The sequence below is a fragment of the Lagopus leucura genome, unplaced genomic scaffold, assembly GCF_019238085.1.
Source record: "Lagopus leucura isolate 7727_CA_CO unplaced genomic scaffold, USGS_WTPT01 111-10_obj-0_obj, whole genome shotgun sequence".
In the NCBI taxonomy this organism is placed as follows: Eukaryota; Metazoa; Chordata; class Aves; order Galliformes; family Phasianidae; genus Lagopus; species Lagopus leucura.
In genome coordinates, this window is record NW_024968987.1 from 4,259 (window position 1) to 15,586 (window position 11,328).

The 11,328-nt window shown below is 57.6% G+C and overlaps 1 protein-coding gene across 2 annotated transcripts; it reads right to left on the bottom strand.

Moving 5' to 3' along the window:
• Positions 1-5,231: 5,231 nt before the first annotated feature.
• Positions 5,232-11,040, bottom strand: CHMP6 (charged multivesicular body protein 6). Of its 2 annotated transcripts, none has more exons than XM_042894869.1 (8): positions 10,947-11,040; positions 10,737-10,846; positions 10,119-10,206; positions 9,493-9,579; positions 9,317-9,382; positions 8,963-9,043; positions 8,235-8,289; positions 5,232-6,787 (listed from the first exon to the last, which is right to left on the bottom strand). In XM_042894869.1, exons 1-8 carry the CDS (start codon positions 11,007-11,009, stop codon positions 6,636-6,638), a joined length of 702 nt encoding a protein of 233 aa, XP_042750803.1. In that variant the 5' UTR covers positions 11,010-11,040; the 3' UTR covers positions 5,232-6,635. The 2 variants fall into 2 exon arrangements, with proteins under 2 accessions (XP_042750803.1, XP_042750804.1); XM_042894870.1 differs by lacking the exon at positions 5,232-6,787 and adding an exon at positions 7,182-7,517.
• Between the last annotated feature and the right edge of the window lie 288 nt (positions 11,041-11,328).

The following is an 11,328-nucleotide window of genomic DNA, read 5'->3' on the forward strand; positions in this document are numbered from 1 at the left end:
GGGGGGGGGGGGGGGGGGGGTCCGGCACCGCGCCCGTCCCGGGGGCTCCGCGAGCTCCGTGCGGCTGCGGGTGGAGGCGGCGGGAGGGGAGCGGGGGCGGTGCGGTGCGGCCCCCCCGGCGGCGGCGGCACATCCACATCCTCCTCCTCCGCCTCTCGCCCCAACACCGCGCTGCCCCCGCGCCCGGCGGAGGAGGGGAAGAGAAAAGGAAAAGAGAGAGAAATAAAGCAATCAAAGCAGATGGAAGAAGGGTGAAGGGAAGGGGGGGGGGGGGGCGGGGGGGGCGCCCCCCCGCCCCCCCCCCCCTGCGGGCCCTCCCCTTTTGCGGACTTACGTTGTAGACGTTCTCGGTGAGGCGGTGGACCTCCTCGGAGCGGGCCATGCCGGGCGGGCGGGGCAGCACCATGGGGGGCGGCGGCGGGGGCTGCGGGGCGGTGCGGGGCTGCGCGGACCGGGGCTGCCGGCGGACGCGGAAAGCGGCGCAGTGGAGCGGTACCGCCGTTTTTATCAGCTCCAGCCCGCCCCGCACCGCCCCGCACCGCCACGGCCCGCCCGCGGGGAGGAGCCGCGTCCTGGGAACGCCTCTTCGTGCCCCATCGTGCCCCGACCCGTTCTCCGCGTACCCCTCATCTCCATCCCATCCCTTCCCATCCCATCTCCCATTCCCATTCCGTACCTCATTCCTATTCCATACCCCATTCCCATCCCGTACCCTGTACCCCATTCCAATCCCATACCTCATTCCCATCCCCTATCACAGTCCCATCAAATAACCCCATAACCCTTTCTGATCCCGTACCCACTCCCATCTCATACCCCATCCTACACCCCATCCCAGACCCCTATCTATAGCCCCTGCTGTGCCTTATCCTATAGCCTACAATACCTCTTCCTATACCCTGATACTCTTCCTTCCCCCCCTCCATGTCTCACACTACATCCCACAAACCTTGTGGTGCCCCGTGCTGTGCCCCATAATTGTAGCTGCCCTGCACACACTCCCTGCACCCCATGCTGTGCTTCTGCCCATATGGTGCTGGGCATGAGGGGTGATGGAGGGCTGCATGGTGTTGGTGTCAGATGGGGAAGGGCAGCAGAAACCATCCAAGAAAGAGTGGGACCATCACTGCACGTCACGGCCCTGTTCTTATCCTATCCCTGTCCCTGTCCCTGTGACCACAGCACTGAGGTTCTCCCATGTCCAGAGATGCCATGGCACAAACTGCTGTGGGTGTCCTCACCTGCCCCCAGGATGAACCTCCCCCCTTTTTCTCCTGCCCTTGGCCCCAGGAAGCAGTGCAGCAGGTAGCAGCCAGGTGTGCTATTTTGAGCCGTCTCCTCCCTCCAATCCAAAGGCCCATGGCAGGAGCAGCCCCAGATGGTCAATACCTTGTCCCAATAGCTCTGCTGCTGTCCCACTGCCTCCCCTGCACCTCTCCACATCCACACAATGGGGAGCAGGGGCACAGCTCAGCCTGGGCGCACCTGAATCTGTCCCAGCCCCATCCCATCTCTATCCTGCTTGCATCCCTTCTTCCCAAACCAGAGGTCAGGGATGAATTCACACCACATGTGCAATTTCCTACGCCAGTGGATTAACCCCTTCCCACTGAGGTTGGAGGGCAGGGGGGGAGCAGAGACCTCCTGGCTACAACTGGGTGCGTGTGACATCCAGCAGGGACCTGCCTGGTGCTGCAGTGTGCTGCTGCCCCATGGACCAGGACCAGGACCAGGCCCAAGGCTGCTCCCACTGCCAGCAAAGTGCTTTGGAGAGAGCAGCCAGGAGCACAGTGCTCCACGCGCATCTCCATCGCCTTATTTTTAGTTGTGTTATGTAAGTTCTTCGCCACGTCACGGAGGTGGGGGGTTCTTGCATCTAATTCCAGTGTGACAGCCCAGCAATTCAAGCAAGCTGTTCTGCTGGAGAAGATAAAAGGATTTGTAATTTCTCATCATGGAAGAGGCCTTCTGGGACGACCCGCAGAGAATCTCGCGCTGCTTCCAGCCTCCACCCAGCTCCGCTTTCTTCCCATCTCCTGCTTCTCTTTATCTCTATCCCCAGGAAATCTGAATACTGACAGCCTCCCTCCTTCACACCCCTGCTCCCAAAGCTCGAAGCCTCCGGGGTTCCTTATTCTCATGTTAAGAAATGGATTCCCTCTATTCCCACGGCTGTGCTGCGCCCACCGCACCCCAGGGCCAGCAGCAGAACCCCTGCCTGCACCTCGCACCGCAGTGCTTGCTCAACATGGAACCCAACACAAGGCAGTGCCCACATGGGACCCCGGCAGCAGTAAGGCTCAGGACCATCCCCCCCACAAACCCCCTCCTCAGCTGACGGCGCATCCATGCACGCAGCACCGTCCACCTCCAGCCCCGGGTGGAGCGAAGTTGCTGTGGCAACACCACCTTATGTAATCCACCCAGTTCGGCTGCAGGTGTGTGGAGGAAATGGTGCTATTTTAGAAGTTTCATTAGGTTCCTTCTTAATTATCAGCATGGCGTCACACCAGTGCTCCCAGCCGGGTCACGTGCCCCAGTGCTCGGAGCGAGCATGGAACCACAGCGGTGAAGGCAGAGGGCAGAGGGCTCCTCTTGGCCACTGGGGATGGGGACAGTGGTCTCTCTGCTCAGCCCCATGTCTCCCCATGGCTGTGCCCCATTGGAAAGTGCAGGATGGAGGCTTCCCTGGGGATACCACCCCAATCCAAGCTGTGCGGCACAGGGCAGGAGTGTCCCTGCAAGTGCCAACGAGATCACCGAGAAACCTCCGTGCCTTCGCTCTCATGCAGATGTCTTCTCCATCAGCGTCCTGAAAACGCTGCATGCACTCTGCTGCGAACCCTCTCCGTGCTGTGCCAGGAGTTATTTGTTTCTCAGGCCATTTTAAGATGATTTTTCTGACATCTGATGTGGTGCTTTGGGGAATCGGCCTAATGGGTTCCAGCACAACCTCAGGAGCTTCTCCCCCTGCCAGCTCGTCCTGCTTGGCTGCTTTGGCTGATGGCTCGGGCAGCTCTGATCGATGCGCATTTCCCAGCCGTGTGCTCAGCCCTGAGCTGTGCCATGGAACCTCAGGCAGTGCCATGGAGCCCCAGGCTGTGCCAGGGAATCCCAGGATGTGCCATGGAGCCCTGAGCTGTGCCATGGAGTGCTCAGCAGTGCCATAGAGCCCCAAGCAGCTGCAGGGATGCCTGGTGACCTGCTATGCCCCATGGTTGATTGCATCCATCCCACGCTCTTGGTCCTTCCCCACTGCCCCCAGTGCTGTACCATGCAGTGCTTTGAGGTATAGGGAAGTTTTTGCCTTTGGTTTTGTAGAGTCAGGACTTCAAGTTGCGACCAAAAACTGGAGATTCCCTGCGTGTGTCAGCAACTCTCAGCCTGCTAAATCCCCCGAAGCACAAACAGCAAATCAAGTAAAGCCATTTATTGAGGATTAGCAAAGGATGAACAATTCCGGCTCTTATTTTATTAGGTGGAAGCTGTGGCACCGAAATCCAGCGCAGAGCCCAAACTGGCAGTGACAGCACTTTGGGGCCCCTGTGCAGCACTCGGCTGAGCAGCGCTCCTCCAACCCCCAAAGTAGGTCAGCATTGCATTGCAGGGCAGGGTCTGCAGGGGGAACTCGGCCGGGTGAGGTCGAGCCGGGGTCAAGCAGCCGATGGTAACAGCAGGGGAGCAGGGGGCAGCCCAAAAAGGTCAGCTGGCCAAGGCCTGGAGGACCAGGATGCGGTGATGCCCCACTGCAGCTCCTGCCCTTTGGAGTTGGGGCTGCAGGGGGGGTGTAGGGCTGGGCCTCCACTGCTTGGCCCCACCATGCCACTGGGCAGGCATGGCTCTGCTGGCTTTGGGTCGGCCTCAGCTCCTGGATCCATGAGTAATGCTGCATTACAGCCCGCTAAGGAGATCTCTGGGGATACTTCTGAATAACAGGCATAGTTCATGCGATTTGCACAATGGGCACGATGGGATTTGGCATCACGTTGCTGGAGTGTGGGCTGGGGGTCACCAGGCTGGGGGGCTGCCTTCCCAACGGCCCCTCAACACCAACAGCCCTCACAGCCCCGGGATCAGCCTCCACTTGCTCCCCGTGACTCGCTGCAACCTTGGGCACAGCCCAGCCTCCGCCCCACGGCCGGGGACAAGGAGCGGCTCCGCTGATGGCACACAAAGGCACAGGGCGTGCACCACCCGAGGAACCTCATTCCTCACTGTGTGGGGCAGCGTTGGTGTGGAAGGGGTGGTGATCCGAGGCTGCGTGCCCCCCAGCAGCAGCACCCGGTCCCGGCTCTGCACGGAGCTCACAGGCAGCTCTCGGAGCTGCAGAGGTCACGTTCTCACACAGCCCCATAACAAACCCGCTTTGTTCCCACTGCTGCTCCGATGAGGGAACGGCACGGATTCTGTTGGGCTTTTTTCCCCCACAGTTGAACTGTCTTCGGGTGCTTTCAGCACCGAGCAGCCAGGGGAGCGCTGCACCTCTGCAGCCACCGGGCTGCGCCCCTCACCCTCAGTTCCACGCACGCTTCAGGAGCTGTTTGAACGAGGGGGTGCAGCACCAACCCCAGCACAGCACTGCAGCCGCGTTGGCATAGAAACTGCTGCGGCTCCGTGGATGCACACAGCTCGGCTGCACCAGGAGGGGCTCAGCCCCAAATAACTCCCAAGCTGCTTCCAGAGCATCTATGGCTGCGCTGCAGGGAAAGGAAGCCAAGCCTGAGCTTATGTGTGAGGCTGATGCTCTGCTGCCTTGTGGGCAGTGGGGAAGTTGAGTCCATTTGAAGGCCACTCTGCTTGCACAACGCAGGGCACGGCAGCATCAGCACCCCCACGTCCACCACCACCACCAGGACAGCATTGGGCATGGACTGTGCCTTGCAGATAGAGTGAGGACGTGATGCCAGCAACAGGCCCTGCTCATAGTGCGTGCTGGAGGAGTGCTACCGCTGCAGCAACAGCACAACATGCAGCTTCTCTCCCAAACACGGCTCCAGAACCCACCACCCATGGCAGGGCACTGGTCCTGCTGTTACCTGGCAGCACGGTTCTCCCAGGGTGCCCAACACACAGCGTTGCTCCTTTCCTTCACATGGAGCCACCTCTCAGGCCTCCTGCCCAGGTGCCTCCCAGGAGCACAGGGGTGAGAAGAAGGAGAAGGAGGAGAAGGCAACTCCAACCCATCGAAAACATTTACCGTGAAAACACGAGGCTGGAAGAGGAATCGGTGAAACCATTAGAAGCTGTTTATTGTTACAGCACACCACAGAGGTCACACAGCACTCCTGGCGCTTCCTCCCAAGGAGACACGGTACAATCTGTTTGGTACAGGGATTAGGAGAGGAAGCTGCTGGCAATCTGCTTGCAACTTTCCTGTGGGGAGGTCAGAGCGCGGCCTTTCCCAAAGCTGGGAGCCGCATTAACCCCTCCTGCACCGCAGCCCTGACCACAGCAGCACACAGACATGGGCTCAGCACTCAGCCCAGCACCTCTGCGGCCTCGGGGAGGGTCTGCTGGGGGCTCCCCTGCTGCCAGGACCTGGGGGGAGTGGAGTAGGGGGGGGCAAGGTGTGCCCACCCTGCAGAACAGGGTCTGCTCAGAGCACTGGCAGCAAGAGCCGTGCCCCAGGAGAGGTCCCTTAAGGACCGTATAGGGGGAGCCCAGCATCCACTCCTAGGAGTTACAAATTAAATAGGGTCAAACTAAAGGCGCAGACACCAGGCTAGCAACGGAGTAAAGGAGACGTAAGGAACAACAATGCTGATGAGAGCAGTGCGAAGACGAGGCTCTCTCTGGTGGAAAAAGTGAGCACTGCAACCACCCAGGATGTAACAGAGGGAAGCAACAGCCTTGCAGAAAGAAAAACCATCACAGAGCGTAACCCAGGAGACAGCCCTGCGCCACTGCAGCTGCGGGGTGGCTCCCAGCACCCATCGGCGCTTGGCACGGGCACAGCCATCGCGTTCAACCTGTCCTTTCAATTCAGAAAGCCGTTTGTTTGCAAAAGCCACGCCGCTTTGTAAACGCGGCTCTGCTGCCTGCCAGCCAGCGGCTTTGTTATGCAACATTAATTAACAGGGAGAGCCGAGGAACCGAAAATAGGGCGGCTGCAGAGCGCAGGCTGCCTCTGCCACTCACGCCCCACATCCTGCCCCGGCAGCAGGACGTAATGCCCACGCCGGGCTGTGGGACATCACACATGAAGGTGGAACAGAAAGCATGACTTAGGAAATACAAAACGCAGTCGCTGCTGACTCACCAGCACAGCCTCTGGGATTGCTCCCCATTTGTCTAGCACCAGGCCGCGTATCCCCAAAAGCAGTCACTAAAAGTCTCAGAGGGCCCTCTGGGTCCTTCTGCTCTGTCTCAGATACAAGGGTTAAGGGTTGTGGCTTCAGGAGTGTGATAAATACAGATCCGTGGATTCCTATGAGCACCTGCAAGCGGGCAGCTCTGCTGGTTTCACAGCTCCACCTGCACGCCCTGGCAGCACCTTGGCCATGCCAGCATCCCTCTGGGTGCTGACTCGAGGAGCTGCACGCTTTGCATCACTGCAGAACTCACCCATCCCAGCCCAATCTCTCTTTTTCCGCTGCCCTGCCACGAAATATGGAAGCTGACAGCTGGAAGCAGAGTTATCTCAGCCCACCTGAGCACTGCAAAGGCGAATGCAGACTAATGGAGCAGGGCCACACAGGCTGACCTGTGGCTCCCAACGCAGGCAGGCTCCTTGCTGCGGTTTTCAGAGGCTCAGCAGATTTCTGCAGGCTCAGCTCTGCACTCAGTGCTGCGGATCAGGAGAGGAGGAGCAGCTGAGTGGGAATCCTTAATGACCGCCTCTGACTCATTGCCCAGGGACAGCCCAGCTCCTCACCTCACACCGGAGGTTTTCCCCTCTCAATGAGTGCTGCTGCAGGCAAAGGCAAGCAAACACTGTGCCTTGCCCAAAGGAACACCCTGGATTTATGCACAGCTGGCAGAACCCAACCCACAGAGCGGCTGCCTGCATCCAGAAGCAGGGGAGGAAAAGCAGAGGGGCTGAGAGCAGTGCAGACAGAGAAGGGCTCACAGCAGCCCTGGGACAGCTGCATCAGACAGAAGCACCCCAAAGGGAGGGCAGGCTGGGGACCGGACAGAGCAAAGGCAGATTTACAGCTGAAATCAAACCTAGAGAGAAAGTGTTTGGCTTTGGAAGTTTTAGAGTTGTTATTTAATCCCAAGACAGCGCAGCTGAGTGAGTTGAGAATTTAAGTTACAAAAAAAGAAAGCACTAGAAAATAATCTTGATACAAGAGCAATAATCGATGGGCTGAGGATCCCCGCCCTGCACAGGGAATCCTGCTCCACAATCTGCCCAGCACAGCTGGGATGCTGCCGAGGCATTGCTTGTTCCCAGGCAATTGCTTTGTCACCAGGCAAACTGTCCTGGGTGAAAGTTATGGGGGGGATCCCCAGAAACGGGAGTTAAGATGCTGCCACCAGCTCTGGTTTTGGCCTGTTCTTGATGGGTGTTGCTTCTGCGGAGGAAAAAGAAACTTGTTACAGTGAGAACAGAAGTAACGTGCAGAGCCAGAGCCACCTGCTGCAGATGGACCAGGACTCGTGTTCCACTTCCCAGCAGAGCAACAAATGCTTGCACAGTGCCTGGAAAGCCACTGAACTCACAAGCATGCATTACAAACGATTTTACCTATCCAGTATGCCTCTCTTTCCAGCAGCACTTCAAGAATTAAAACACTTTCTGAGTGCACCTGACACCATTCCAGCTGGCCTCCTGCCCAACACACACCCAGAACAAGAAACCATTTCTCGGAGAGCTGGGGCACAGCAGCATTGCTCCCTTCCCCACCTTCTGACAACATGAGTCTAAATGGGCTCCATCAGCTGCCTGCTGCGAGGGCAGCTCGTATTTTGTTTGGCCATCCTGCTGTCAACACAGAGATGACATTTGATCCGTGTTTAGTAAACAAGTGCTGGAACCAAACAAGCCCTGTCCTCCCTGTCCCAGATTTCTCCCACACAGACACCATGCAGGGGCACCGGGTCCCCTTAAGGTAAAGGTTCAGCAATACAGGGTTTGTCAGAGCCACGGAGGGAAGCCTGTGCCAGCTTTCACCACACAGCCTTCATGTCTGCTGGGACATTTACAGCATACAGGAGGGCTCAAAGCGTTGCACAGAGCAGAGATGTAGGTGGAGCCAAAGCTGCAGAGCACACAGAGCAGACAGCATTACCTGGGGGCTCCTCCGGGAGCGGCTCAGAAGGAACGTCTGGAAGCTCCAACTGTTCCTGCAAGAACAACAAAGAGCAGACGTGGCACCGAGCGGTGATCACAGACCTTTGCACCACAGTTATGTGCAAAGAATGCTTGGGAACACAGGAGTGACTTCATGCAGAAACCGATACCTGCCCCCAGACCTGCAGGAAGGCTCATGGGTTTGAGCACTGCTCAGTGAATGAGAGCAGGGCTTGATACATTTGCATTTAAATTAGCAGGACTGCCTGTTAGCTACAAATCTCCTCAAGTAAACGTTAGCTGCAGATCTTCTGCACCTCACCTCCCACTGGCTGCATGTTTCTGCAGTGAAGCCAAACCAGGGCAGTGTTTGGGGGAGCCAAAGGCATCACAGAGAGTGGTAATATACACTGATTCCTGTTCATCTGAGCACGATCCAGGGCTTTCAAGATCTTCATTTAGTAAAGCAGAACAGCTACCCAGTAAGAACAGAAATCAGCTGATTGTAGCAAATACAGTACAGCCCTTAAATCATCCCATTTTCAAGTGATTGCTGTGTGTGAACCAATTAGCTTGATCTCTCATGACTCAGGAATTAGGCACAAACAGGTGCAACTGAGATCTGTGGCAGAACAAGCTAACACAAGTGGTAATAAGATTATTCCTCCTTTGCCAACAGCTTCCCGAAAACATGCACTGGAAGTAATTACATCAAGTTAGTCCTACCTGAGTGATAGTGTTTAATTCCTCTAGAATGGCATCTTCATCTTCCTCAGTCAGGCTCCCAGCCAGTATCTCATCTATTTGCTACACAAGTGAGGAAAAGGCACATTCCAGTCAGAACAGTGCACAGCAGCAGCTCTGTGCCTTACAGCAGGATCCACCAATGCACCAAACCAATGGATGCACAGCACGAAGGGGTACTCAGAAAACCAACAAACCTAATTTTTCTGCAGGCAATCAAGAGAGAGTTCAAGTTCCAGTCTGACTGCCTCTTGAACGAGGCTGGGCACACAGTGCCCCACAGAAACGCATGGCAGCCTGCCTCTGCTCACAGCTACTCACACACACCATACGTACCCTCTGGTACTCCACAGCATCCTGGGTTTCACCTATTATTCTTTCCACTTCTTCTATTGACATAACCTGAGGAAAAGAGCCAAAAATCCACACGTGAGTGAGGCCTGAAGGGAGACATCCAAGGACCCTGTTGAGTTCAAGGCAACGCTGCGCTCGGCCAACCTGGCCACACGTACCTGGTGCATTTTGTTCAGACACTCGTTGCCTATTTTCAGGCCCTCAATGACCTTCATTTCGATCTGGGTGAACTCGATATCCTGGACCTGAAACAGGAGGGACAGGGGGATGTGTCACAGCTGTCACAGCCCTGCCACAGACTCCCAAGAGAAACTGAAAGGTGAAGACAGTCAAGAGCCCCAACAGAGGCTTAAATCATATCAGCAGTACAATGTATACAAAAACTCTTCCTTTGACACATGTAGCTGCAAAACCAGATCCAGTAGGCTTTTGTCTGCTTCTCAAATCCAAGCTTAGGCTGTAGCTCCCCAGGCCACGCCTGAGCAAACACATCCATTTCTACACCAAGGTTCCGAGACAAGCTGGACAAAGTTTCTACTGCAGCTGCCCACCCTGTGACTAAGGTTCTGTTAACTTACAGAACACGCCTTTCACCCGCAGCCTGCAGTGCAGACTCACAACACGCTCCCACTTGATTGTTTACAGAGGTGTCATGGCACCAGGACAGTTTCAGATGCTTTGGGCAGGATCACAGCCCTGCTGGGACCTGGGGTGCAGTCCTGCACACCCCGAAGCAGCCCCTCCTGGTTCTGCCCCACGTATGAAGCACCCGGTGCTCGCTCACCATCCGCTCCAGGTTGCTGATCTGGTTGTCTGTCTTATCCAGCAGCTGCTCCTGGTAACGCTTCTTCTTCAACAAGAGCATAGCTTTTCTGAGGGGAAAGAGCAGCAGATCAGCACAGAAGGGCCAGTGCTGAACGCTGTTATCAACGAGGCAGATGAAGGGATCAAGCCTACTCTCAGCACTACTCTCAGCAGTCTGTGGATGACGCCAAGACGAGTGCTGTGTTAGATACAATGGAAGGAAGAAACAGCAGCCAGAATAACCCAGACTGGCTTAAAAGTTGTGCCCACATGAACCAAATGAGGTTTAACACAGCCAAGTGCGGGATGCTGCAGCTGGGGGAGAAGGGGGGAGCAAAACGGCCGGGAGGAGAACGGACTGAGAGCAGTGCTGTGAAGGAGGGGGGGGGTTGTGATGGTGAGATGCGGGATGTGGGGCAGCTGTATGTGCTGGGGGCACAAAGGCCAGCGGTCCTTGGGCTGCATCAGCAGAGGGGGCAACAGGGCAGGTCAGGTCAGATCTGTCCCGTCCCGTCCCATCCCCTCCGCTCCGCCCCGTCAGACCCGGCGCAGCTCCGTCCCCTCCCGCCCGCAGCCGCCCGGCCCCGCCGCCCCTTACTCCTTCTTGCCATCCTTCAGCAGCTGCCGGGCGAGCTCCCGCTCCCGCTCCAGGCCCAGGCTGATCCGTTTCTGGTACTGCCGCAGTTTATCCCGCTGCTGCTTCAATTGCTGAGGAGAGATGGGGTCGGGCTCAGGGCCGGACCGGCTTTGGGCGGCGGCAGCCCCCACCGCGGTACCGCTGCGGCCGCGGCCCCGGCCCCGCTCTCACCAGCACGGCCTTGTCCTGCTCCGTGACGCGGCTGCGCCGCTTCCGTCCGAACAGGTTCCCCATCGCCCCTCCGCCGCTCCTGCCCCGGCCCCGGGCGGCCCCGGCCGCACCGCCCCGCCCCGCGACGGCGGCCGCGTAGGGCCAGAAACGGCACAGCGCGGAGGGAACGGGAGAGCGCCGTGCAGTGCGACGGGGAGACCGCTAGGGGGCGCCAGTGAGGCGCGGACGGGAGCGGGAAGTGGTGACTATGGGGATAGCGGGGACCAGTAGGGGATGGAGGGGAACCATAGAGATGGGGGCATCTATAGGGAGTAGAGAGGACCTATAGGGAATGGGGGGAACCATAGAGATGAGGGCATCTATAGGGGGTAGAGGGGACCTA

Coding starts and splice junctions, on each gene's coding strand:
- CHMP6 (XM_042894869.1), bottom strand. CDS start 11,009: ATGGGGAACCTGTTCGGACGGAAGCGGCGCAGCCGCGTCACGGAGCAG. Junction 10,847..10,946: donor AGCAGGACAAGGCCGTGCTG/GTGAGAGCGGGG, acceptor ATCTCTCCTCAG/CAATTGAAGCAGCAGCGGGA. Junction 9,044..9,316: donor ATGCTGTGGAGTACCAGAGG/GTACGTATGGTG, acceptor TCACTTGTGTAG/CAAATAGATGAGATACTGGC.